The 26,263-nt window shown below is 37.6% G+C and overlaps 1 protein-coding gene across 1 annotated transcript in view; it reads left to right on the top strand.

Annotated features, from left to right (window-relative positions):
- The window catches only part of EYA1 (EYA transcriptional coactivator and phosphatase 1), a 145,138-nt gene that overhangs the window by 36,955 nt on the left and 81,920 nt on the right, over nt 1-26,263 (top strand). The window contains exon 2 of the mRNA XM_057363930.1: nt 25,708-25,757. Within this exon, the coding sequence (XP_057219913.1) occupies nt 25,708-25,757 (50 nt within the window). The remainder of the gene's footprint in view (nt 1-25,707; nt 25,758-26,263) is intronic.

Here is a 26,263-nt window from a genome sequence, read left to right as displayed (position 1 = left end):
TTTTAGCTGGGTTTATTGAAGGTCTCCCTTACTGGAAGTCTCCTTACAGAAGATGAAAAGTGGATGGACAACTTCATTAGTTCTTGAAGGACAGAACAGATTAATGAATAATCATCAGAGATCTTAATTCCCAGCTGTTTGAATTAAATAATCTGTAATAAAATGTACACAAATATTCCCAGAGATATAAGTAGATWACCGTGCCCAAAGAAGTTTATTTACAGAAAAGAACACCTTAGTTTCAGTCCACTGTCTCTGAAACTCATTTTGTAGACATTGAGAATATTTAACTTTCATAGAAATCAGGCTACTGAATTCTGTGCACCCTAGTTAAAAAACAAAGCCACTTTTATTTTCTCAAGACATGTATATTTTTGTTTGTTTGTAAAGAAATAGATGGAAGAGGGTGATCATTTTTCTTAGGATACTTCTGCAAATCCCCACTAGAATAAAAATCATCCAATTATTCCTTTTGTAAAAGCCAAAACATTAATCAGCCGGGCTATTAAACTGTAAGAATCTAAATATAACAGTGGAGAAGGGAAGAAGCACTACATCTCTGTAATGACTCGTGAATGATTCATTTGTGTTAGTGTAAAATTAAGCACCTACTTTTTATACAAAGTGAGGAACTGTTTGTGTTTTCAATGCTGAAGGAGCTGCTAAACCAAATAACAGAGCGGCAGCAAGAAAGCCAAATGGCATTTTATTTGTTCAGCTTAAGAAGGGGGTGGTTAAAAACATGAGTAACAATACTGGAAAGCATTGAGACATATTTTTGTATGAGGTAATCAGTGAGTGTGGAAGTGTAAATCCCTCAGAGAACAAATGTAAGACACAATGAGGTTTCTGCGTTCTTCGTGTGAGTCACTGAGAAGGTGAACAAAAAGCAGACAGTTGCAGTGCATTTGGATTTTTCAAGAAAGGTTTAGATTCTCACAGGAAATTATTCAAGAAACATTTTACTGCTAAACTTCCATGTGGATTGAAAAGTATCTGGGAGAATAAAGAACAAATATAAATAGGAGACTGATATTCATCATGCAAAACCTTCATCATCTATAATAAAAGTACTTTGATAAATGTACTAAAAATAGGATGAGTGGAGAGATGGCAAATTTAAGACAAGATAACTTAGGTGAAGATTAGGAAAGACTGAAGAACTCCCGTGGGTCCTCATATAACTGGCAAAAATGATGCAAACTATTTGGTAGGACAATGTGAGTTGCTGCAGTCGTAGCTCCTTGAGACATTTGAGCATCATTTTGTGTAGCCCGTTGCTACTTCTGCTCACAGCACAGCACCAAACAAAAATTAAAATGGTTTCTTTGATACTAGAAAATGTTTTCTTTGTGCAAGTAATAGGCCTGTGTTACTGATAGTAGAAAAATCACTTTTAAGGTTCAGAAAGATTTAGAAGGGTACTGACATAGGTAAAACAGATGATAAAAGCAATAATAAAAATATTTTTATAAGTATGTTACRTAATCCTTATGCTTTAGAAGGTAAAATCATGGGCAACCATATCCCTCTGTTTTTCTAAAAGACTGATTGTTATCTCTCTGATAAAAATGTCTGGTACCATCAGACAAACTTCAAGCCTGTGGTGCTACAGCTGTCATTGTGTTCAGAGTTTACCAGTAAAGATAAAAGTTTCTAAATGAGAATATGCTTGTGTGTGTACAGGTCATTAAAATRTGGAAGTTCAGATTGCAAACTCATCCATTTGGCTTTTGGATCTTGCACATTTATTGTGTGCAAGATGACACTTTTGTCTTATCTGTAAAGATATAACCTTCACTGTTCATATTAATTCATAACTGATCACCTGCAAATGAGCTAACTACTCAGACTCGTATGGTTTTAGTATCCTAGCCTAGCTAAGTGCTTCTGGAGACTTAAAGCTCAAAACTCAGCCCACTCAAAAAGCTTGTTAATGGGTCCCACGTGACACAGCTATCAATTTTTTAGTATCAGATATACATGCTGTATCCATTATAACTTTCACTTAGGGRCAGGCTTGCCCTAACTGTACAGAAGCTTGTAAGGCTTTGCTCTTATTTTTGGTCTGAAAGAAGGAAAAAATTAMCAGTGCTAGACGAGAGTGAAACTGCGTATTGCAAAAGGCAACGTTGGCTGAGTGTCTGGCAGGGAGAGGGCCTGATGCACTGCAAAGGCTTGCAAGATTCTCTCTCTGTTTTTAACATTTCCCAGGTTGTTTAAATGTGCATTGTAAGCAATGATAAAATGACAAGTTATCATTGATCTGTCCTTTTCCTCCATCTCAGAGGGATTCATTAAATAATGCATGTACCCATGTGAATTACCCTTCTTCACTATACTATCCCCAGACCATTAGCCAAATATAGCAACAGCAGCATCTTTCAACCCCTAAGAACCCTTTGGCTTTCATTTAATTAAATTATCCCATTATGAAAACTCTTATAATGAGATTAAATTTAATTATTTATTAGACACTTATTTGCACTAGGGAACCTATCAATTATGCATGGTTGTGCTAAACATTTTTCAATCCATCACCTTTTCTTTTCATGGAAGGTGCAATTTATTAAGTGCAACTGAAGTACTGTAACAGAAGATCTCTAGCAGAAATGTGCATGCCATCCTAGTTCAATTAATTGCAATTGTAATAGGAAAACAGAGATATGAAAATTTATTCTCTCTTTTTGAAATACTGAACACTGAGAGTATTGCATATTTTGCAATTATTTGGTGCATCTCATTTTTACATCCTACCTAATAAAAGTTCATGGACAGTAATTTTAAATCATGATTTTGTTTGTATTTTGTGTATCAATGCTTCCTAATTGCACAAAAATTCAGATGTAAAGCCTARTTAGAAGAGTTCAAATAAATATTTGTAGCACACTGTGACTTGTTGTTAAGTACTCACAGTAATTTCTTATTTTTTAGAGAAGACACGAGTGTTGTCATAATATAAATTAGTCAATCATAAAGATTAAATTTTAGGCAACTTGTTGAGTCATGTAACCATAAAACATCATCAGTCACTTATCTTCTTGATAAGCATTTGGATATGAACRCAAATAATTGTTTCAAACAGAATGACATTTTCTGATGAATGTTAAGAAGAAGATGTAAATGTCGATACAGCTCTGAGCTTTTCTTTTATAAGACCTTGTCAATATGTAATTAATTATTCAGCTGGAGTTCTATGTGGCTCAGGGCAGCATTTCAAAGAGCTTTCTTTTATAAATCGCAAAGTCATCATAAGATTGCTTTTACTTGATTCTTCTTTTTTCCCATTTAGAAATTGTGTGTGCATAAAAGCTCATAGACACCTGTGAGGTGGCATGTGCAGTGCAGAGAGGAGCAGGAGGCTTTTTAGTAGCAGTAGGCTTTAGAATGTGCTTTTAATACATTGCAAAATTCTGCCTTGCTTTAAAAGTTCTYGTATTTCATGTTCAGTTTTGAATGAGGGTCAAACAGAAAGATTTATTTCCTTTTTTTCCTCACTTATGCATGTAAGAGGATGTTTGCTTCATTAACTTTGAAATTCACTGGCCAAATAGACTGCATATTTTAGAGGATTTAACTAAATGTGCCCCAAAGTTCACACAAATTACTATAGAACATTTCAGTCCTCATCTGGAAGGAATGAGACATGATGCATCTGTTAATAAAAACAAAGGAGTACTGCTTGTATTTGGCAAAACAGTCATATTTTGTACTTAWGACTTTATCARTGTCACCTGTTGTTATTATTTGGTRCTTTCTTCCTGAAAGTCRGGACAGTTAATTAAATCTCAGTGTACCCTAGTGGGTTTCATGGGATGGCTTTATTCCTGTGAGGGAGATTACATTCATTAGGACAACTTTCCAGATGATATTCAGAACTGAAGTTTGCTTTTCGCTATGCTGCTTTTGCCAGCCRAGAATTCAGCTCTTATTTCCAGAATAACCACCCATCTTTTGCTTGGATAGACATGGCCAAGTGTAGGATTGGTGAGTAGTTACACCAGAAGTAAATTTCTTCTGTTGAAGTACCAAGATCACATATGAAGCAAGTGGTGGTACCAAAAGTAGTAATTTTTGGTTTCTGACACTTCCTCTGCAGAATCAAAACTCTGAATGAAGCTTTAAAAGAGTATCTAGAGGAAAACCTTTGCAACATTACTGTGCAAAGAGATTGCCATCTGCAAGCTCTTGAATAGTGAGGGGGTGAGTTACATCTGGCATTTTCTCACCCTAAAAGCAGCACTTCAATAATTTTTTCAGCAAGTTACAGCAAAAACTTCATTTTAACTTTGGCAAAGATTGCTGTCATTTTGCATTCTGAAACCTCGGTACTGCAGTTAGCTGTGGAGCAGCCCATCTTTGTCTGTGTTGGGGGCTGGTAAATTGGCAGTGGTTATTCTCATTTTTCCCATTGTGTAATCAATTGGCAGCTTTGAACTCTACTTTGAAATCTCCTTCAAGGATCATGTACAATACGCACTACAATATGTTAGCAAATAATTTTAAATGCATACTTGAGACATGAAAATGAGATTAAAATGAAAATGAACATGAAAAAGCATGCTTGAGATATGACATCTGTCAGCCACCTGCTTAAATTATAGCCATCCAGTCAGCCCAGATGTACTGGAAGGTGCACTCAATTTTTACACCTATATTGCATGAAAGTTTCAGTCTTTGCAGATTGACTGTGGTTGCAACTCTCTATATACTCCTTTCTTTGTTTTACATGTGATACCTTTTTTTTCRGGTGGTACAATAAAGGTGAGCCTTCTAAGAGCTTCAAATGCTAAAACATTAAACAAACCCTGAAAACAGCTTATATTGTGCAGCAGTGGTTTTTTGGTTTTTTTTCCATACAGGTTGTCAGTACTTTGAATACAAGTTTTGACAGTTTTACTTGAGCAAAGGCATGATTTCTGAGGAAAAGTAGAATTTCAGTGATGGATTCATCATTGGTGTGAAAACCTTRTAGGCAGGCTTTTCGTTTACAGCTTATTAAAGACTTAACTTTCTTTAACATCTTTTATCTTTTGCATTTAATAAAGATCACAATTAATAGAATAATGAATGGGTATCAATATCTTAAAAATCTACTAATTTCAGCTGTGTACCTTTTTGAGGTTTATTTTTAACATTGATGATGAAAACACATGACATGGCCCAGTCTAGTTTGTTATAATCTTTGATCTCATGTCTTTATTAATAAAGGAGAGAATCAATTTAGTATGGTTCTGAATTAATGTAATTTTAAAATAAAGATATCAAATTTAGTAATAGTATTACTTAGAGGCATAGAGTTTCCATCTTTTTTGCTTGTTTGGTGCTTTCCCCTTCTGTAACTGTTTTACTAAAAACAGGTTTCTGCAGAGGAGTTAAGATAGGAGTAAAAATAATGCATAAGAGAAATCATATGAAAAAGGAAAAACTTGTTAAAACCAGAGGGAAGTGTGGGTTTTCAGAAAATTGCAGGATACAGTAAACCTTTTAGGACATTCTAAATGCAAAGACTTTTCAGCTTTTTTATTCTCACAGCTTTTAAAATATTTTTGATAGGAGAGACTTCATTTTGTTTAGGTGGAAAGATTCCTGATTTGAGATTTTCTTGTTTCAGGAAAAGAATCCTATTCAACAGAGCACTGATAATTTTTCCAAATCAGATAACCTTGTCTTGAAATCATCAAGGCATCAGGCCATTAAGTGAGGACCAGACTCCTTCTTCGCCTGTTCCTAATGTAAAGCTTTTTTCCCACCATTTTAGGTCCTGAGGTTGCCAACATTCTTCCCTTTTGCTTTCAAAGAAGCTGACAGCCTCAGGCATTCCAGCAGGCTGTGTAACAAAGCCTTTTCAAGGCCTGCTTGGTGGAAAATCAGGTTATTCATGAGCTCATACATGATGTCCATTCTTSTTGACTTGTAGTTCTTTTCTAGTGGTCTCATCCTTCATTGCATTGCTAYGGTGTCTTTGATTTAATTTTTTGGCATTCATCAAAGTAGACTGAAAGAATGGGTAAAAATGAAAGTTCTTCATTGACATCACTCTTATCTGCTGCTGTGTGGTGAGGAAGAGAAAGTCAATCTGACCCACATRTGAGACAGGACAGTCCAGCTGGTAACAGCATCAGGTCTGAGACTGAAAAAAAAAATCTTCAAGCAATCTGTAATATAAATAAGAATCCTTGATTGCAGCCATAGCTTGTCCCTGAAAGGACGCAATGCACAATGAAACAGGGAAAGGGTTTTTAGTCTGTAGTGTTGTTTTCCTTCCTTCAGCAGTTCCATAGGTTGAACCTGATTTCTTGAGGCACAGCTTTGCTTGTATAGTAGGGACTGAAAGGCATTCCTGTGACAACTGACAGATCTTACCCTCTGGGGAACTGTCTTTCTATGTAAAATGAAGTTGCCCTATCAGCAAAATTAAAAAGTTCATTTAAATAGCTGAATGGAACTGTAAATGGAGATCAGGCAGTCTCTTGTTATAACCTGGTTTCCTAAAGAAAAAAGGCTTTTGCAACCACATTCTTTGTACATGTGTGTCTAGCTGCACGTCTCCTAATAATAACTTTTCAATTTCTTGGGAAATCTCAGYCCAGTCTGATGCAAAGCTAGCCAGCCTCACGTGTGACACTCCTGTAAGTTTTAGGAAAACACAAAGATGGGTTGTGGAGAATGTGTRTAGGTGTCCTTGGCTGATGAGAGGCTAAAGACAAATGTATCTTTGGGCAGCCATCTGTGAAACTGTGGGATAGGGCTGCCTGTACCGGTGGTGGTGTGGCTGGAGGCATGCAGGAATCCAGTGCAGGCAAGCTGCCCTTTGGTCCTAAAGGTGGTGTTGGTGGCACAGCCCTTTGTGCATCCCTCTCCCCAAACGGGGATTTTGGTACAAGGTACCTCTCTGGTCACTGTCAACCCCAAGCCATAGCACCCTCAGGGCTTCCAAGCCCACAGAACTCACTTTTMAGCAGCTTGCATCCCAAAAGCCAGACCATTTCATCCCAAACTACACCAATCTCATCAGCAAATCTCTCCTCTTCCGTCACTTGATTCTCTTTGCTTAAGCCACCCCATGATCTTCTCTTCAAGTTTCCCAACAGGGAAGCTTCAAACCTATTGCAGATGTTGCACCACTGGATTTCAGCCTGGTTGAAGGTGCTGCTGTGAGCCAGCTGTGCTCCCTCCCTCTGGCTGCCCGTGTTCATTGCCTCTGCCATGGTCACTGGRTCTCTTGAGGTGATCTGTTTGGGGAAAACAGTCCTCCCTTTCCCACTCCTGGTTTGCAGGAGATATAAAAAATCTGCTTAGAAGCAGCAACTGTGAAAATTGAAGCCTATGAGCTATAAAACAGAGGGAATCTCTGGCAAGGTCCTGTRAGTAACTCCAAGCCTGTAATTCTCTCTGCTCACAGCCTTGCTCTAAAATATCCTGGCTGACCTTCCTGGCACGTTGAGGGGAAAGTTCAAATATAGTCAAATGCAAAAATCTTTCATTTGTACTTGCTGTCATTAGCTTCTGGGGCAGGAATATCAAAGCACAGTTTCTGGGACTGCTTGATAGGTTACAGGTTGATTATTTCTTACTCTAGTTTTAGTGTTCTTTTGATCCTACTGTTTTTTTGGTAATTGTACTTTTAATTATTTTAGAAGTACCCAGGATACTGATATTCTACACATCTRACTAGGCATTTCAGCAAAGATATTAATGGAAATATCCTTAGAGATGAGGCTTAGGAGCATCACGAGGAATAGAGTAAATCTCATTCATCTGAAGACTTTTTCTTCTGGGTATAAAATGCCAGTGGAGCATCCCGAAGTATCTKTATGAAAAGACTCTATGTCCCTTCTGTGTTTATAGATTGCAGAGTGGGAGATGCAGACAGTGCATACCTGGAATTAGATAGTTATTTTAGAAGGTGGAAAGCAGGAGCGAAGTTTTCAAATTAGAGTGTGAGAACATAACCATGTGATTTAATCAAATTAATAGGAACTGCATTCTTTAGTCTCTGTGCACCACTCTGAAAATTTCCCTGGGTGTTTTTCTTTGAATATTTATGCAATCAGAATTATATGCAGGCAATGAAGCAAAAGCCAGWGTAAATACAAAGTGATCACATAATTTTCCTGGTTCTAATTATTGACATGAACTCCACTTTTGTCCAGAAATAAAAAAGGCATATGAACRAAGTAGTTAAACACAAAAGAAAACTGTTTCAGCAATTGTTTAGAAAGGAAATTTTTTTTTAGTGTAATTTCTTATGAACTTACTAAACTTGTTTGCCCATTTAGCAAATATATTTAAAATCTTTACTGCATTTAAAAAAACCCCAAAATACAGATTAATGCATCACTCTAGAGGAGGCATTTATGTCAACTCATAATCAGATATCAAACAACCTGGTAATTAATCCAGAGTCAATACTGAGATTGAGTTAAACTAATTCTTTGGGTTCTGAAGACTGTAGCTGCACTGAAGAATGATATGGGAAAGATGTAGGAGATAAAAGGAAAGATCTCTGCATTTGCTTGTGAACCCTTCTAGACACTGTATCCTGYGTCCAGTTACTGCTGGCTTACCAAAAGACACATGGTGCTTATCATCAATTAACTCCTGAATGGTGTTAATTTTATTATCTGCTGGGCTTTCATTCAACATCATAAGTCCAAAGCAAGGCTCATGGCATCTGATTGTCAGTTCAGCTCAGGGAAAGAATGAAAGATGAAGCATTTATGTCTGAAAACAAATATCATATGGTGTCTGCATCCCYTCCAAAACTCCAGAGCCGCAGAACTAATTTCAGCTGTTACTACATTATTGAACCACCTTGGCTTTCTCAGGACAGACGCAGCARGTCAAAAAATGGCAATGTCTGTAAAATGAGAATAATTCTGAATCAATAKAACCCTTAAAAAACCTGTCATGAAAAGCAGATATTCCACAGCTTTCCCTGTCTACCAAGTGGTTTTCACATTTTGAAGTCTTGTCAAACCGAGCAGCAATCTTCCGCCAAGTAATTCCATCACCAATTAGTCCGTCATGGGCTTTGTCAGTTCATCTCAACTTCTCTGCCGTGCAGGCTGAATGCTGGATGCAAAAGATCAGAGAAAAGAAATGTTTTGCTTTCTCTCTGTGTAACGCAGCCTTAACCCAAAGATCCTCATCTGCTGATGAAGCAACAGAATTCTCCCCCAAGACCCTGAACTCAAGAAAAAACAGTTACATCTCCAGCAGGACTGGGAGTTCACACTATTCCTAGCAAAAAGTGGTATAGGAATAATTAGAGAGAAATATATAACGAATTGATCAGTATCAGAGAGTTATCCCCTACATGTCACAAACAAAATACAAATACCTTCCCTATACTAGAGAAAATCTAAGAGAATAAATTCCCCTGCCAAATATGTATGAGTATTCCCCCAGAGAAGGAGTTTAACTGGCTTGTGTAAAGAAAGACAAATTATGTAAATTGAGCAATCAAAGAGTAAATTGTGAGTGCTGGAAAAACATGCTAGGTGAACTTGGACATCCTCAGCTGTTGCTGGCAGCTCATGAACAGCTGGAGAGCAAAACCTTGAGCCACCCAGCTTGTGGTGCCACAGTAGTGTCCTCACTGCCAATATAATTCAGAATATCAGTGATTCCTACTTCAGTGGTTCGGATCAAGAGAGCTAAAACAGTGAACATGAAAGTGATCTAATAAACACATCCATTCCTTTTTCTTATCTTCAAAGTGAAGAGGAGGGAAGTAAGTATCTGACATGCCGTAGGGCATTCACTCCTGCATGGAGAGCAACCTCCGAGGAAGGCATTTGTAACACCATTAGGGGCAAAACACCTACGTGTTGGCCAATGCATTAATGTCTCTGATAAATGTTTTCTGAAAGTAATTTCCGGAGTTAGAAGGAATTATGTAAATGGAGAAATAATCAGATAAGGTGATCAAGGATGAAGAAATGAAACAGTCTTTCCAGGATGCAGTTATGAAAAGATGATTGGGATGCATTTAGCAGTATTCAGCTAATGAAGTCAGAGTTTTAATTGCAGGCAGGTGAGGAAACCAAACAAATTTTAAATGATAAATCAGTATTTATGGGGGTTTTTTTGTCTTGTAGGAAGTCAAGATTTCAATTTTTTTTCTTTTTTAAATTTCTATTTTGTGAATCCATTTGCATATTTCAGAAGTACATCCTTTGGGATTTTCAAAACATGGATTTGCCAATYAAGATCAATTCAGGTGAAGAAAATTTACTGGATTTACTTCTTTCAGTAGAACCAATCTATGGAGATGTTATTTTGGATAGCATGRCATTTGAAGTTAGGCAGGGAAGGATGCTGTGGCTTATTAGTTCTTCTGGGATGGAAGGRAAGRAACACACTGTCATAYGMTAAAGGAGATATTAAATRTMATTYCCTTGAGCACATGACACCTATGTGGAAATCATACAAAGTCTGGGTATCACTACTTTATTATATATTARTTTATCTMATTTCCACTGAAGTCTGTGTGTKTACTTTCATGTTCATTGACTGTTAAATGACATCACTGCTTTCTGATTGCAAATACTTTGCATTACTATTCRTTCTCAGCTATTTGAGTGAAGATTTATTTGTCTTACCCATGGATCTTTCTAGCAAGAGAAAAGCTACACATGCTTAAACAGTGCTAAAGATGAAAATCTGTCAGGTATCTAAGCTGTGGAGTGCAGTTTTATTAAAACAGAGAAACTTATGTCTTGCAAAGTACAAGCAAGCTTAGGTGAGTGTAAAGATTTAGCAAATCAGTGTCTCAAACCAATCTTCTAAATCACTGTGATTTATTGGTTTTTTTATTCATGGTCATGAATTTCTAAACCAAATGTAAACAGAAGTCTTCAAACCTCTTATTCRGGGTCTCTAAAGTCCACTTCTCTTACTAAATTAATAGGAAACATTTTTACTGGGTATTAACTTACAGCTATTTTTTCATTGCCAGTCACTTCAAGTCATTTTACTGTACCCATTCAGATTTTGAGAAACTTGGCGAACTTCAGCACATCCAAACATGACGAGATAACTAGACCTGTTTCCTGCAGGACTGACTGCAGCCAGCAGTACACAGCCCTCTTGAAATCAGAAGGACAATGGATGGGTACCACAGTCCAACTTGGGATTGGACTGCAGGAGAGTGGCCTGGGCTGAAGCAGACCCCAGCACTCGTTGACAGTAACCTTGTAACACAGGACCTGCTCAAATGCATTTCATCCCACACGTTAATCAGATTTTAAGCAACAAAACAAATTTCAGCAGCCCCACATCAGAGTGATGTAAAAACAGTTGAAACAGTTGACCTAAAAGTTACTGCTTTAGGATGCATGCTGCATAGCTATGTACTGCTATTTACTTACTGACCAGAAAAATGAAAGTCAAATCCTGTAAGTCACCAACTAGAAGGGAAAGATCTGTTTAAAGCTCCTGCTGTGCTTGGTATACCACTTGTGTCTGAGGCCAGTTGCTGAGAATCTGATTCTGTTTTAATTCAAGCTTTGGAGATGCATAAATTTTTATAGTATTTTGGAGGTGAAAAAAAGAATAGTGTTTTCTCATTGAAAAAAAAAAAAAAAAAAAAAAAAAAAAAAAAAAAAAAAAAAAAAAAAAACCAACCAAAAAAACTATTGAAAACAGCAAGTATTTATGAGAAAGGAGATGGGAGGAAAAAGACATGCACTCCAGGGCTATCATTGGTGGAGCAGGAGGTGTCATCAGCCAGGGCAAGGAAGCCTTTGTGTCCCAGGCATCGTAGGGCATCACATGCAGCATTCAGTCCTCAATTTTGTCTTTATTTCAATAACCAGCCATCTGCAGTGCAGTTCATTGGTGGAATATATTTCAAGCTAGTGCATTTTCAGGCTACTAAAGCTACTAAATTTTCCAAGATGTCTCTAATTTAGGATTTTGTGCTTTCCAAATGAGTTCTTAAGAATCAGCCTAGTTACAGAAGGCTCCCTGCTTGTGATTATAATGGCACTAGATGTACCAAAGACAAATAAGCATTTCTGAGTTGCACTCAACATGTTCCTTGTACTGACAGCAGACAGATTGGAATATTTTAAAAATCCAATTATAAGAGTTAAGTTCTGTTTGCTCATCCAACCTTGTTCCAAGTTCCTCATGCAGTTGTCTTCTGTTGCACATAGCTTTGTGTCCTGCTCTGCTTACGATACTGCATTCTACTGGTACCTCTGCATGGAAAGGGTTCTGCCTGTGCTCAGGGTGCAGTACCTGTGCTCTGTCTCTCAGCTCATAAACTGGCACCCAGTGCAAGGTGCATTTTCATTTGTCCGTGCCTAGTTTAGCAACACTATTTAATGGAGGTTGTGTATGGAGATTCCTGTGTTGTGGAAGGCAAGGCATCCTTAAAGATGCCTTAAAGTTTAAACTTAGAGTTTTCMAAAGTTCCTCAGGTGAATCACTTGGGTGGATTGGAATGCTTCTCTCTTTTGGGCATGCTTATGTGGTACAAGATAGAGGGGCAAGGTATGTGATTTGGATTTTTGCATATTGGAATCACAACTTTGCTTGTTCTTAATTCTTCTGAAACTTCCTTGAAATACTTTTTTTAACCTATTTCCCTCTATATTAGTGATAAGTTTTCAGGGACAAAATTTTTTGACTGCTCTGTGTGCTGTCTTTTTCCCCTTGAGCCCAGGTGTGAAAGGGATCTGTCATCTTTTGTTTGTGGGCTCAGAGTATTTTATTATGAATGAATGGTTTAAGGATTAAATATTTCTTTAGAAAGATAGATATTCAAGTAGGACGTATATGTAAAAAATCTGTATAATGCCCTTAATTAAAAATGAAAAAAAAAAAATCCTTTAGTAGCCTGAAGTATCCAAGCAGTAAAAAGAGTTTAAGCTTTGTTTACATTTTGGCTGCAAGAGGTGCCTCTCTTTAAGTATTTAGATAAACAAACCAAAGCTGCTGTTTTCATTAGCATGTAACACAGAGCCCAGTTTCCTTACCTCAGAGAACATTAAACTAAAATTCGGTGGCAGAAAGCTATTTGATCTCTTGCAAATATGAGTCTTGATAAACCTTACACTATGGAAAAAAAACCCCAACAAACCAACCTTCAAATTTCGTACCYATTGACATTGCTTAATAAAAACATCTCGAGTGCTGGTGCTTCTGGGTGTGTTTCCAATAGCAATGTGATTGCAAGGCTCTGTGGATAAAGTTACCAATCCTTTGAATTCTGACCTTCAGTCTAAAACAGCTTTAGAGGTTACTCTTTTTCCGATTTGTGAGATTGCAGAGAAAAAGTTAATGCTGCTGGAAGGAAGCAGGGGAGGGGGCTGGGCTTGGAGATGAGAACTGGGTCTTTGAAGCCATCTGAGAAGTTTTYGTTTGGCCTTGATTTGTAACAACAAATATTGGCAGTCTGAATCAGTAATTATAAGTTTCAAAATAGATCCGAATGTTCTATTTTGGAACTTCAGTGAATACAATTACTATTGAGACTCGATTGATTCTTGGGGAAATTATASTATTGGGTTTGACGAAGTCTGGATTCTTGGGGCAGCTGTAGCCACCAAAACCTGAGGGTAGCTTAAGTCCATCATTGGTGTCTACAGGGAGGGGAGACCTCAGAATTGAGTCCTCTGCATCGTCTGGAAGTGTCTCTCTCTACCCTGAGGATGAGGGTTTGGGTGATTATCTTTGAGTAAATGCTTTATTTTAGATGRTAGGCGAGAAACTAACCTCTGCTGAACGAATGGTGGTCATGGTATAATTACTGTAAGGTTTAAAAGAATTTATGGGGTTAAATTTCTTTAAAACAGTGTCTAGGAAAAACCTTGATACAAGTATAAAATAAATCACAGGACTATTTTAACTTAGAATTCCACTTTGTCCTTTTCATTACAAGGCCCACAACGTGGAATCATTTATGCACTTCACTTTTACAAGATACTTCACCGTCCAGATCACCATAAGTTTGTGTGACTGATTGCTTCAAAGTTAAGGGTGTACATATTTACTGTATTCAGCTAATGCAATGTTTGTAATTTGAATGTGTGTTTATGAGTCACTTCTATTAGTCATAAATGCAGGTTTGTCTTAATAATTTGCCAAAGTGAGCTTGGACTGCTGTTCTACCAATTTTCTTTCTAATTCTAAATGCTTTGATCAATAATTATTTTTTCTATGCAATATTTTTAGGTTTTTTATACAGCCTTAAATGCCAGTAGTTGAAAAATTTTGCAATAATTGGCACAAATAACTAAAATACAGTAATGATCCACTGCTCCATCTACTGTTGAACAGTGACATGAATAACACTTCAGGAAAAATAAACCACAGAATGCATTTAGAAAATAATAACAAAATGGAATTTGCAACAAATAAACCTATTGTTTCTGTGGTTAGTGAGCAAACATTTTTCTTGAAGAGTAAAGTATTCTGAGTATGACTTTAATTCAGAGTTGAAAAACAAAGAGGAACTTTCCATCTTCCTTTTCACCTTATAGGAGTGCTGACAAAACTGTTTTTGTTCGTGTCAGTGGGAAAAAGTTGGAGAAAAGACAGTCTACTGTTACTGAGCTGACTCATGTTATACAGAGYGCTGTATTTATATCACTGGCAAAAATGTAAGTTATTGTTGTAAAAAAGAAATTTGCAATAGTTTGTAAGTTCCAACTTTATTCTAGTAGCACTAAATGAAAGATGAGGAAGGCTTAAATAGCTGTGGGAGGATGAACTATGGAAAAATGACATGTGTGTGAAATGATGTGTTTTATAGTCTTTACAGAACAACAGGACTTGATTATTTTGTCAGCTCACTGGTAATCTCTCATTTGTTGTGTGTTCTTCCTGCAACCCAGTCTTCCAAGGAACTACTGATTATAGCTTTTGTCACTGCTTTAGAATGCTAGCAAGCCACTTCTCATTATCAGTGGTGCATTTGATTTGACTTGTTCATTTTTATAAGCAAATTATTATTCACATATCACAGTGAAGGGTGATTATTTCAAAATTTAGGCAGTTATGTTTCCATGCTGAGCTGGAGTAAAAACCTGAATGCCAATTAGAAAAATTAGCTCTTTCCCAAGGATGCTCACAGATTGCAATTTACTCCTTGCATTTCACCCCCTATCTTGTAAATGAATAATTCTTCAAATAACTTTCTTCAGATACATTTATGCTGTCTTCAGCAGTCTTTCTTTTCTAAATAGTTGCTAGCATGTTTAAGTATCTTTTGAGCCGAGGTTTTTGTGCAACAAATAAAAATAACTCTCCACTGATTCTACAGTATTGAAAGTCCCCTGTAAAACTCTTGAACTTTGGAAAATGGAAGGTGTTTTTCAATAGTTCAATTTAATAGCTAAAGGATTACTTCAATGAAGACTATTATAGGTGAAAAGCTGCATCTCTCTGAAACCTGGAGTAGATCTCAGAGCTCTGCCCTCAGGATGTCACAGACCTGGTGTCCCAGTCTTTAGGGAAAAGCCATCACTTTTGGGTAGGACATCTGCTTTAGATGATCTGGAGACCACAGCTTTTCAGAATTTTTGTGTGGCAAACATTTACCTTCATGAGATTTCTAGAAGAGAGACAAGTAATGTGCGGTGTTGAAAAATACACAAAGGGAAATGATAGAATTAGATACATTTAAAATTTAAGTTCATCTAGGAAAACTTGCCTTCACCCAGACAAACTACTTATTTATTTTGCAATTAGAGTACCGAATATATCTATAATTTACACTACTGGTATAGCCTGTAAATATACATATATATATATACACACACACACTTTTTTTTCCTTCCTTTAACATAATGCTTTTGAGATGCAACAAATTTACTGAAAAAAACAAGAATACTTTCACTTTGCAAAGTGAAATATTAATATATACTGAGGTATTCGCTTTCAAACTAGACTTTGAATGCTTCTTCTGTGGACAATCTTTGTATTTGTTTATATCATAGCTGTCAAAAACTATTTCAGAATCATATGTAAGTCATGCATTCATTCAAAAAGCTAAAGCAGCATCTACTTAAGATTGTAATAAAGATTGCTGTTTCCTATTTCAAATAATTTAAATTGTTTAAATGGTATTGTGTAATTCGTACTGAAGTGGTGGATTGAAAATAACTACAATTGCATGCAAACCATCAAAACTAGCAAATGGCCAGCASCTCGTATGTATTTTGACTGAGGACGATGGTTAACAGCACATACCTTGTCTTATAACAAATGGCACATAGATGTTAATTCATTTTTTTTTAATCCAATATATCTAGAAAGAATATAATTAAATTGTTCTTCTTAGTCACACTGATAAGTTTTTGGACAGAATACTTAAAATGGTTGATTTCTGTCACTTTCGTTGTTTGTATTTACCAAGGTCTTTCTACTTTTGCTCACATGAGTAGCATGAGACAATACGGGCTCCTGTCAAATGCTGCAAACTTCTGTTCCAGCCAGGGATGTCTCTAGGCAACAGCTGCTATGTGTAAGATAAAACTTGTATGGAGGCATAGGAGGGATATTGCTGCTTCAGAGGGTTCTGACGTCGCACTGCAGTTGTTATGGGAAGAGCCAGGGGGTGGCTTTCAGGAGCAATGGGATGCATCTTTTGCTTTAGTGAAATATGGTCTTCCTAGGCTTATTTCTGATGTTAAATATTTCAGTACTATTTCCTACTTGGAGACTAACATATGAACATCCTGCTGTTCCATATCCATCTTACATCGAATTTTTCTTAATAACCAGAACACCCAGTAAACATTGTGTTCCAGATGGACCCGTTTTACTTGTGCTAAAACAAGTGTGTGACACTGCATATGAAGTTAAAACCATACTGCATGAGTAATGGTGGTAACAATATCCCCAGTGGATGTTGTGCATTTGATATTATGTAATAGGCCTGGTCCTTTACTTCTTAGGACTCTTGAGATGCCAGCTGCATTAATGGGAATGCAGAATCAGGGCAAATTTAGGCACGATGTAAACATATACAAATCCCACTGAAATCTCTATTCTAAACCCAGTGTTAGTGCAATTGTGGTTTGAAAATGATGGTGGGTGCCAGTGACCAACAACCCACCCTGCACTGATTTGGTATGCAGTTCTGGGAAGAACAAACCCCAAAAGATAAGTAAACAAACCTCTTTCAAGTAGGTTTCAAATCGGTGCAGTGCTCAGCTGTCATAATTAGATTACCTATTGAAATAAAAAGAATTGCACTGACTTAAACCAAATGAAGATCTGGTCCACAGTATCAGCTGTAGGATAAGTTCATAGGTTAGACCATATCATGGGGTAATGATATACACTAATCTGAAGTCCAATCTTCAGACATCAGATAAAGAACTCTAAGGCACTGTTTAATGGCTGTATAAACACAGAGGACCCTACTTTATCTCATATCCCCCATCTAGATCATTTATATGGCTTCAGTTCCCATACTGCCTACATGCCATACTACAGAAGAGATTAAAAATTCAAAGCTGATTCTTTTCTTGCAATGCATGGTCAACACCCTTTTTCTGATCATCTTAGCCTCTGTGTAATTTATCCCATGTTTATCGTCACATCATCAAGCTCTGTACGTCTGTGTGGGGATCTGTCTTACTTTAATTAAATACAGAGACTGGGCACACTCCTGAAGTTATTACTTAGATAAAACTCCCAGTAGGGACTACAAACTAACCAAATATAAACCTGCTTCAGTAACCTTTACAGTTAGAAGACTAAAATTTATTAATATATGTGTGTGGGTTTTTCAATAATGGTATGAAATAGATTTATGCAAAAATTGACAATGCATCATTGAAGTCATAGTCCTTTCTTTAAATATTTTTTTTTTATTTCCATAGCATCATGTAAGTATCACTATTTTTGAGAGAGGGTTTTGAGATATATTTTCTGGTGTTAGATGATACTTTACAGCAACAATATGATGATATTTTTTGAGTTTTTCTTTCAGAAAAAAAATGAGCTTCTGCTTTTTTTAAGTATGTGCCTGATATTTTTCATTTCATAGATGTAGCTCCTACAGTCAGTCAAGCAAGACATGTCTTTATATCAGATTGAGTAGGGTTTTTTAAAAATTATCTTATTAACGCTGATAAAGAATTCAGTGCTAAGCATTTTCCAGAAGATCGTGGCTGTTCCAAAACAGCACATAGTTCAGAATGATTGCATAGCCTTGTGTTTCAGTGACTTTTACCTGATAAAACTGCGTGACTCCATAATAAGTAATTTGTATTTCTTTCACAGTTTAATATAGAACATGATAAATAGTTTTCTTGGCGTGAGATCTGGTTTGCGACTCTGAAGAAGTGATGGGATTGTGTTTGTGCTGGCGACGCCGACGGGCCCAATCGAAAGCTGCTTATTTTGACCTGGGTTCCCATATATGGTGTGTGACTGTCCCGAGATCCCTTTTCTCTGCTAAACAAAATGAAATCCTAGGTGCCTTTTCAGCTCGAGGTTGACTTGTAGCTTTGCAAACCGATCCGCTTTCCTGAAGTATTCCCAATGTACTTGCTACAAAATAATGTCTTACTTACTGGGATGTAGTAGCCAGAAGATATTTCTCCWCTAGAAGTATTGCTTTCATTCACAGATTAGTTAATTGAAGGTAAGGATATATTAGCAGTGAATAACCACAGGTTTTTATAAAGAGAAAAAAAGTTCTGTTTCAATCTGTTTATACAGTATAAAGTTGGGGGGGGTTGTTGACTTTTGGTTTTGTTCTGGTTTGGTTTTTTTTTTAATTTAGTACTGTAGACCTGGCGTGGTGTTAAGTCTTCTTTTTTGGTACTACAAATCGTTACGCTGTTTTCCTCATCATATTTGGATTATGTGTACTGAAAAAAAGTGTAGAAACTTTAGTGTTACATGAAGTGAAAGATACTGTCTGCAAAGTGGAAATGCTCTGGAGAACGCTGGACAAATATAGTTACTCTGTACATTATAAAGTTTTTTAACATTATATATATATATATATTTAAAGAGTCGGTTTTTTTTTTTTAATTATGAGCAACTAAACGTTCTGTAATAGAAAAGCATCATAAACCCATTTCAGTTTAATGGCTTACTAATTAAATTACTTAATTACTTATTGATTTTTAAAAGCTAAGCTTTAGGGTTACTGTTACTTAATGCACGAATTTAGGTCTATGCAACCATCTCTCTCTTCTTTGGAAGTATTTGTAAGGTCTATTGAAACGGCCTTTGTAYAGTTTTAAATTTTAAAACTTTAGTTAGTGATTAGTAATAAATTAAATACAAATTTGACTATATTTACAATTGTTTTTAGGGGTACAGATATTTAATGGTTTAAGTTACTTAAACCATTTTAAAAGTTCCAGATATTTTATTTAATAAATACCTTTAAATTGGAGAAGGCCAGCTTAAATAGTTTTAGCAGACTCTTTCTTTACAAGGTTGCAAGAATCTCAGATATTTGAGAACAAATCTGTTACATATCCAATCAAAACGGCATGTCCGGACGTGCACGCTGGCTGTATGCTTAAGAGCCTCCACGAGTATCCCCATTTAGCTTCTCTCATTGATATAATGTTGGTGTAATTCCAGTTCTTCTATTAGGACGGCTTTAGTTTAAACCCAGCTTTACAAGAGGGGACGCATCTCCGCGCAATTCAACTTTCTAAATGAGGAGGGAGCCGAGGGATTTTCAGGAGTTTTTCTGGGGTGAGGCTGAGGAAGGTGCAGGGAAGGGGGGCTCTGTCGGCCGGGCAGGGGGCGGAGGGGGCGGCCGGGGGCGCGCAGTTTCCGCGGCGAAGCGCGGCAGCCCCGGCTGCGTTTCGCCCGTGCAGGAAGGTTGACTTCAGACCGCGCAAGCCTCATTGCAGTTGTTGCTTTTAAACCAATAAGGTTGGGACAAGAGAATAGCTGGGATTTGCATTACAAAGGCAAAAACAAAACCCAAAGGGGGGAGGAAAAAAGAAAAAAAAAAAAAAAAAAAAAAGAAGGCGAAGGGGAGTGAGGAGGAAAGCGGGCGCGGGAGCGGCAGCGTGCCCCCAGGCAGTGCCTGGGCAGACACACAAGGCTGAGCAAACAGACGGCGGGGCTGGAGCAGCCTCCCCCGGCCGCGCTTTGTCTGCCCGGCCCCGGCCCGGCCCGGCCCGGCCCCGGGGCGCTCCTGCCCCGCCGCGCCATGGGAGGCGCCGCCGCCGCGCTCTGAGCCGCGGAGCCGCGCCCCGCACCGTGAGTACCGGGGGATGACAGCGGGCAGCGGGACGGGCGACAGCGGGGGACAGCGGCGGGGACGGGGGATGGCCGCTGCCGAGCGGAGCGGGGTCCCGCCGTGCGCCCAGGGGCAGCGGCGCTTTCCGCGCTTTCCGCCGCTCCGGAGGAGAGCGGCGCTCAGTTATAAATCGCTGGGTGCAGCAGTKAATTTTGGCCGTAGCTCAGGCTGGGGTTTGTAGGCTTCCCACAAAACAGATGTTAGGAGGTTCTGTTTATTGTGATCAGCCAGGTTTGAGGATTCTCCTGTTTGATTTCCTCGAGKGCTAATGGTTCGGCAGAGAGAAGTAACGTGATGGTGAGATGTTAAATGGAGGGGGAGAAATAGGCGCGTACGGTACGAAACCAGCAGACCTTGTTGAAAGAGACATGAGAGCGTGAGAAAAATAATAAAAAAATGGGAGGAAGAATGCCTGACAGAGATTTTGACAGTCCTTTCTGAAGCAGGAAATCCTTTTGCTTAATATGTTTAAATTTTCCAAACACSAAGGAAAACATGCAGATCCCCACAGGAGAACTTTTCAGGATGACAGAATAAACATCTACACAACTGAAATATTTGACGTTTATTGACATTTTAGGTGGCTTATTTAGAATGGTGATCTTAGAACAAGAAAGTTAAAGACCTTTTGAAGTCTCATTAAATTTAYGTCTTGCTTTTGAGCAACCAAAACCCACCAAACATTCCCAAGTAYGTATTTCTCTCGGTGTTTCAAACACCAAGAGAAAGGACTGCCCTTCACAATGCAAGATTGATTCTGGAAAAGTAAAGGTGTTAGTGCATTTAAAAATGTTTCTTTGAAGGTGATTGGGTTTTGGTGTGGTTTTTTTTTCTTTCTTTCTTCTGTAAGTAAATATTTAAAACTGAGGTAAGCAGAAGAGATAAAAGCTTTCAGGAAAAAAAATCATAGTGTTTTTCATGTAGTTTGTTTAAATTTAAAAATGAGCACCGAGGGAAATTTGGAATAAGAAGTGGAAATGTGGTGTAGTGTATCACTGGAGGTTTTTAACATTAGATACCATGAATAAAGATTGTTTTATTTTCCATCCCATACTGAGATGGTTCGCAAAGCATCTGCCAGAACACAGACTACTGGTTTGAGGTGTAAAATCAATTAATAGTGTATTTATGGATATGCATCTGTAAAAGTACATACATCATGTGTGTATACACATTAGAGAATATTAGGTATATAAACACATACGCACACAGCGTTTTACATGTTGCTCACAAACCCATGACATGCAGTTTTTAGCCAAGCACCTCACKGCTGTCAGAGTTTTCCCAAGGCCTGGAAGGGTCTGGAAATGAGCAGCCATCCCCTCTCAGCAATTCTGTGCAGTGACAGACGGCTTGAGTCACGCTTCACCTTAGGAGAAAAAAGAATGAGTAATCATTTTGTTTGAATTGCAATAAGTATGAAATATTTCTGAGGAGCCAAAAAAAATCTTGGAAAAGCAGAAAGGCATTCTTTAATGGCTGGTCATAATAGAAGCATTGTCACATTGTAGTACTTCTTTCTTAAAGGGAAGAAATTGCTGGCATTTCAAAACATTTCATTCATTAGTGTATGAAATGAGCATACAGGATAGCACTTTTAGAACAATTTAAACTAGTAATTAAAAATTAAATTACTGCAATTATCTGATTTTGCTTTAATAAGTGCAATTTGTCTTTGATGTGAGTATCTAGTGAAAAAGCCCTACCTCTTCCCTTAGAGCCCAGYGATGTATGATTATTGGAAGAGTGAAAGTATTACCAAGTTTCTGGGTTGCCAGCAAGGTGCCTTTCTGCAGCCAATTTGCATCTTAGTTTTGTAACATTTTAGCTGTTGAAGCCATTATGTCAGTAGATTCTGACTGCGTTGTGCTTTTAGAGAGGCCAAGAGTGCTGTTGGGAAAAAGTCCCTTTCTCTCCTTCCCTCCACCCCTTCTTAAAAATGACAGATTTTTTTTTTTCCTAGGAAGGAACACCCTCATTTGAAAACTGCCATTGTGTTTGAAATTTGCTTCTTTAAAGTAGAACTGTGTTTTAAGAGAAAATGCCTGTGCTGGCTGTAGTTTTCTGGGTTAAATTCTTATTTTCACTTCGAAAATTTCTTTTCAGCTGGAAAAATGTTTTAAATTATAGCCATTAAAAAAATTGCTCCTAGCAAGCAAAAATACTGTGGAAAACCTGTAATTTAGACAAGTACCTACATTTTATTTGCTCTGTGCTGCTGAAATTTAGAATCCCTTTCCATTTACAGTTTACTTTTCACAGAACATTATTAACTTTTTGGCTTCATACATGATCTTCTGTCAGATGCTTTTGATTTGTAATTTAGCAAAGTATAATAAACAGTGCAAAAGTCATGAATTTTCCTCTGCATCCTGAGCTCTGTGGTAGGGAAAATGTGATAAAATGTGTACCTTAAGTCTTGTTTGATGATCTCTCAAAGCAAGTTTGCCTTCTGGAAATAATTTCTGGGGTTGAAGAGCATGGTATTAACAGATTTAATGTGGCTATTCAATGGATTGGTGGAGTACTATGTGAGGTTTAACAAAATGAGAGAGACAAATTGAACATCAACAAAACCTACATCTGTGAAGAATTATAAATTTAATTAGAAAAAAGGCAAACTTAAAAGACCTCATTAACTAATCAGAATTTGATGTTACTGATTTAAGATTCTTAAATGGATGAATTTTAAGTAGCTTTGCTATCATTGCCCTTTTTTTTCTCGCCATGTACTACACAGTGCTCRATCTGCGATTGAGGGGAAAGATGTGAATGTTACTTACAACAATCAAATAATGTTTTTGAGGTATTAAGAAGAATGTGTATGCCATTTAGCATATAAGGCATTTTTAGTTTAAGCAGAGCACAGAGTATGAAGGGGGTGTGACAGTGCTTTTTTTTTTTTTTTTTTTTTTTTTTTTTTTTTTGCTATGTGACCTATTTCTGTCCGGGTAAGGCCAAGCATTCGGGTTTTTTCCCCCACTTTTTATTTGATATATGAGTTATGTTGCCAAACTTCAATTATCCAGAAACCTGTTGACAAAATGGGAATATATGAGAGAAGGCACAAGCACACACCACCCAGAAATGTTTTTATTCTATGAACTAACTGGTCGTCATAAGTGTGRTTCCTTACTATGTTGTAATTTTGTACTGCACATAAAAAACTGAAAGCATGTGAAGTGTAGCATTTTGTAAACTGTAACTAATTTCACTCACATCTGTGTCTAATTGTTGTCTGCATTCGCATTCTTGAGAGTAGATTTATTTTTCCTGGACCACTCTGTGGATTCAGCTGACCAGCCTAAGTGAGGATTAGTTGTTTTAAAGTTATTTTGATTAAAGAGTCATTTTTAAATTTGGTAACGTGCAACACATGGTTTAAATAATCTTTGAGACACAAAGGAATATATCTAAAGTACGTCTAATGAAAATGAAAATTGTGATTATGAACTTTCACAAATCAGAGAGTGTTGGAGGACATTTAAGGTATATATTTAATTCACTTTGAATGAGCCTTTTTTTTTTTTGCCTGGTCCCATGAATCCATAAATGAGATCTTTCTCGCTATGCACATACATGAACATGTGTGTATATATATATATATATATATATATATATATATATAAATATATATATAAAATTTCAAATGTGCAGAAGTTACTATTTTTGTAAAAATTTGGTACTTAAAATAGTGTGGATTACACATTGTTTTCTTTTTTTTTTTAATCAAGTGTAAACAATTCTATACCAATTAATTAAAGCATCTATTTGAAAAAGGAAGTTTTTTCTATTATAAAAGCTATGTTTTAAAAGATCCTGTGCAAAAGGCAGTGAAGATAGCTCTGTAGGCAAATTTAGTTCTCACCTATAATTTTTTCCAGGTGTTTAGAAGTAACAGCAGAAGCATATCCTAAGGCACTCTGCAGCAGTTTCTGGGGTAGAGAACTGAGGGAAAAGAAAAATCCTTAAACCAAAATGCACAGTTTTGACTGTATCTGCTWCTCTAGTTTGATTTGGCATGCAATGATGTATTGAAAAGCGTGTTATGCAGTACTGTAAGTACCCAGTTATAAAAAGATTGATGTTTTTCAGCATGCATTATTGCATGCTTCTTGACATCATTTGTAATGTTCTTCATTGCCTGACTGCCCCTAGCAGTTGTTTACTCTTGCTAGTAGTAATTCTGTCTGTGATTAAAAATAACAAAAAACCCACCCTACAGACACATAAGTAGGATTTGCTTGGATGATTTTTATGGCACTTAAAATGCCTCATCTGCCTTGTCTTTGCTCTGTGATCATTTAAGAGATGTCAGTTCAGGTTGAATGGAAACGCACAAGCAGGATCCTCACTGCAGACATTAAGAGGATATATACCTTACCCAGAGAAGCTTTTGGGAGCTTTTAAGCTAACAGTGTCTAGCAGCGTATCTCCACCTGAATTTTGTCACCTGCTGACAATTGTTACTGGCTAGACTTTGTTAATAAAGCAACAGTGTTTTTCTGATGGAATAGGAAAACTATTGCTCATGTGAGTTATAAAAGAAATCATTTTATTAAACTAAAAAATGATTGGTGGGCTTCCCAGTGGAACCAGATTCCTTTTCTACATGAGTGACCTCAGGTAAATGCTACAGCTTCGTGCCATTTATTTAGCTAGAAGTGTCCTTTCAAGTCATTTTATCAGAAATCTTATTAGCAGCTGGATTTTTTATGAGTAAGACTGCAATAGCATGCAGATTTTTTATTTTAATTCGACCTGGCTAGAGATGGGCTTCTTTTAGTGAYGCCTCTGTAAGGATGCTGGCTGTATAGTGAAGGTCTTTACCATAGGTAGACTTGCCCCTTGCTGTTATTCTCCACTCCTCCCCCCCCCCCAAAAAAAACACATCAGCATCTCCAGTTCGCCTTTGGGGTGAGCTCCATTTGTGGGTTCCCTGTGGCCCAGGCACAAAGGAAGGMTGGAAAGAGCAAAGCAAGAGGAAAACCAGTATGATGAGGGCAAGAATCTGTCAAGACTGAAGGGAGAGGAGGGATGAGAAGAGGCGAGAGGAGTGGAGGATGCTGAGGGCTCGGGGCTCAGCAGCTCGAGCTGCCCTTGGCGGGGCGGCGCGCTGGGGTTACCTTTGCGGGGTGCAGGGCAGAGCCGAGCCGAGCCGAGCCGTGCCGTGGGAGGAGTGAGCCCCTGTGCAGCTGTCACGGGCCCCTGATGAATCACTATCCCGTCACTTGGCTGCCGTCCCCTGGCGCGGGGAGGAGGGAGAGAGACCTGCCGGGGAAACAACAGTTGAGCCTTCAATTTAAAGACAATATGCCTTTCACGGGCACCGCACCCTCCTCCTCTCCCTTTGGATTTAAAGGACAGAATTGTCATCYGTAGTGATATCCTTTCTTTAAATTAAGGCCTCATAGTAAAGCAGAGTAGTAAAAGCTTCTGTTTGTTTCCCTGGTTTACAGGTGCAGAAGTCCCAAACCAGTTCAGATGTTGCTGTTTCCTCAAGCTGCAGGTAAGGATTTGACCGAAACTGCGATTTTTATGCAAGCCTTTTATTGTTGGGTTGGGTTTTTATTTTTTTACTTCAAGTGATAAGTAAAATATTTGTTCTTGTTTCTCACATTAAGCAGATGAGTAAGTGCTGGAGTGTAGCTTTTACATGCAAGCAACCAAGTCTGTAAACCATGAGCACATAACTTTTTCACTAAATTGTTTGAGTTTATATTCAATGCTGGAGTTTCGAACTCATTGCAGCATCATCTTAGTTTTGTGTGGATTGGATTAGGAAAATAAATATTAAATGAAGGACCTGTGTTTGGAACTTGTGATGAAATTTTGGTTAAAATATGAAAGCTTTGTACCTGAAATGACACTTAGGCTTAAGGATATTTATACCGCTACTGCGGGAGTAATTTTATATACAATTTTAATAGTCTTTAAAAGAGCCTAAGCATTTCTTTTAAACTGAAAAATTACTGGTTCAAGTGCCTTGGAGGCACAGTAACCTATGAAGTTTCT

This window comes from Malurus melanocephalus, unplaced genomic scaffold, assembly GCF_030028575.1.
Source record: "Malurus melanocephalus ecotype Western Australia unplaced genomic scaffold, MMel_1.1 scaffold_32, whole genome shotgun sequence".
Lineage (NCBI taxonomy): Eukaryota > Metazoa > Chordata > Aves > Passeriformes > Maluridae > Malurus > Malurus melanocephalus.
The sequence above is the reverse complement of the archived record's forward strand: the minus strand, read 5'-3'. Positions and strand labels throughout refer to the sequence as shown.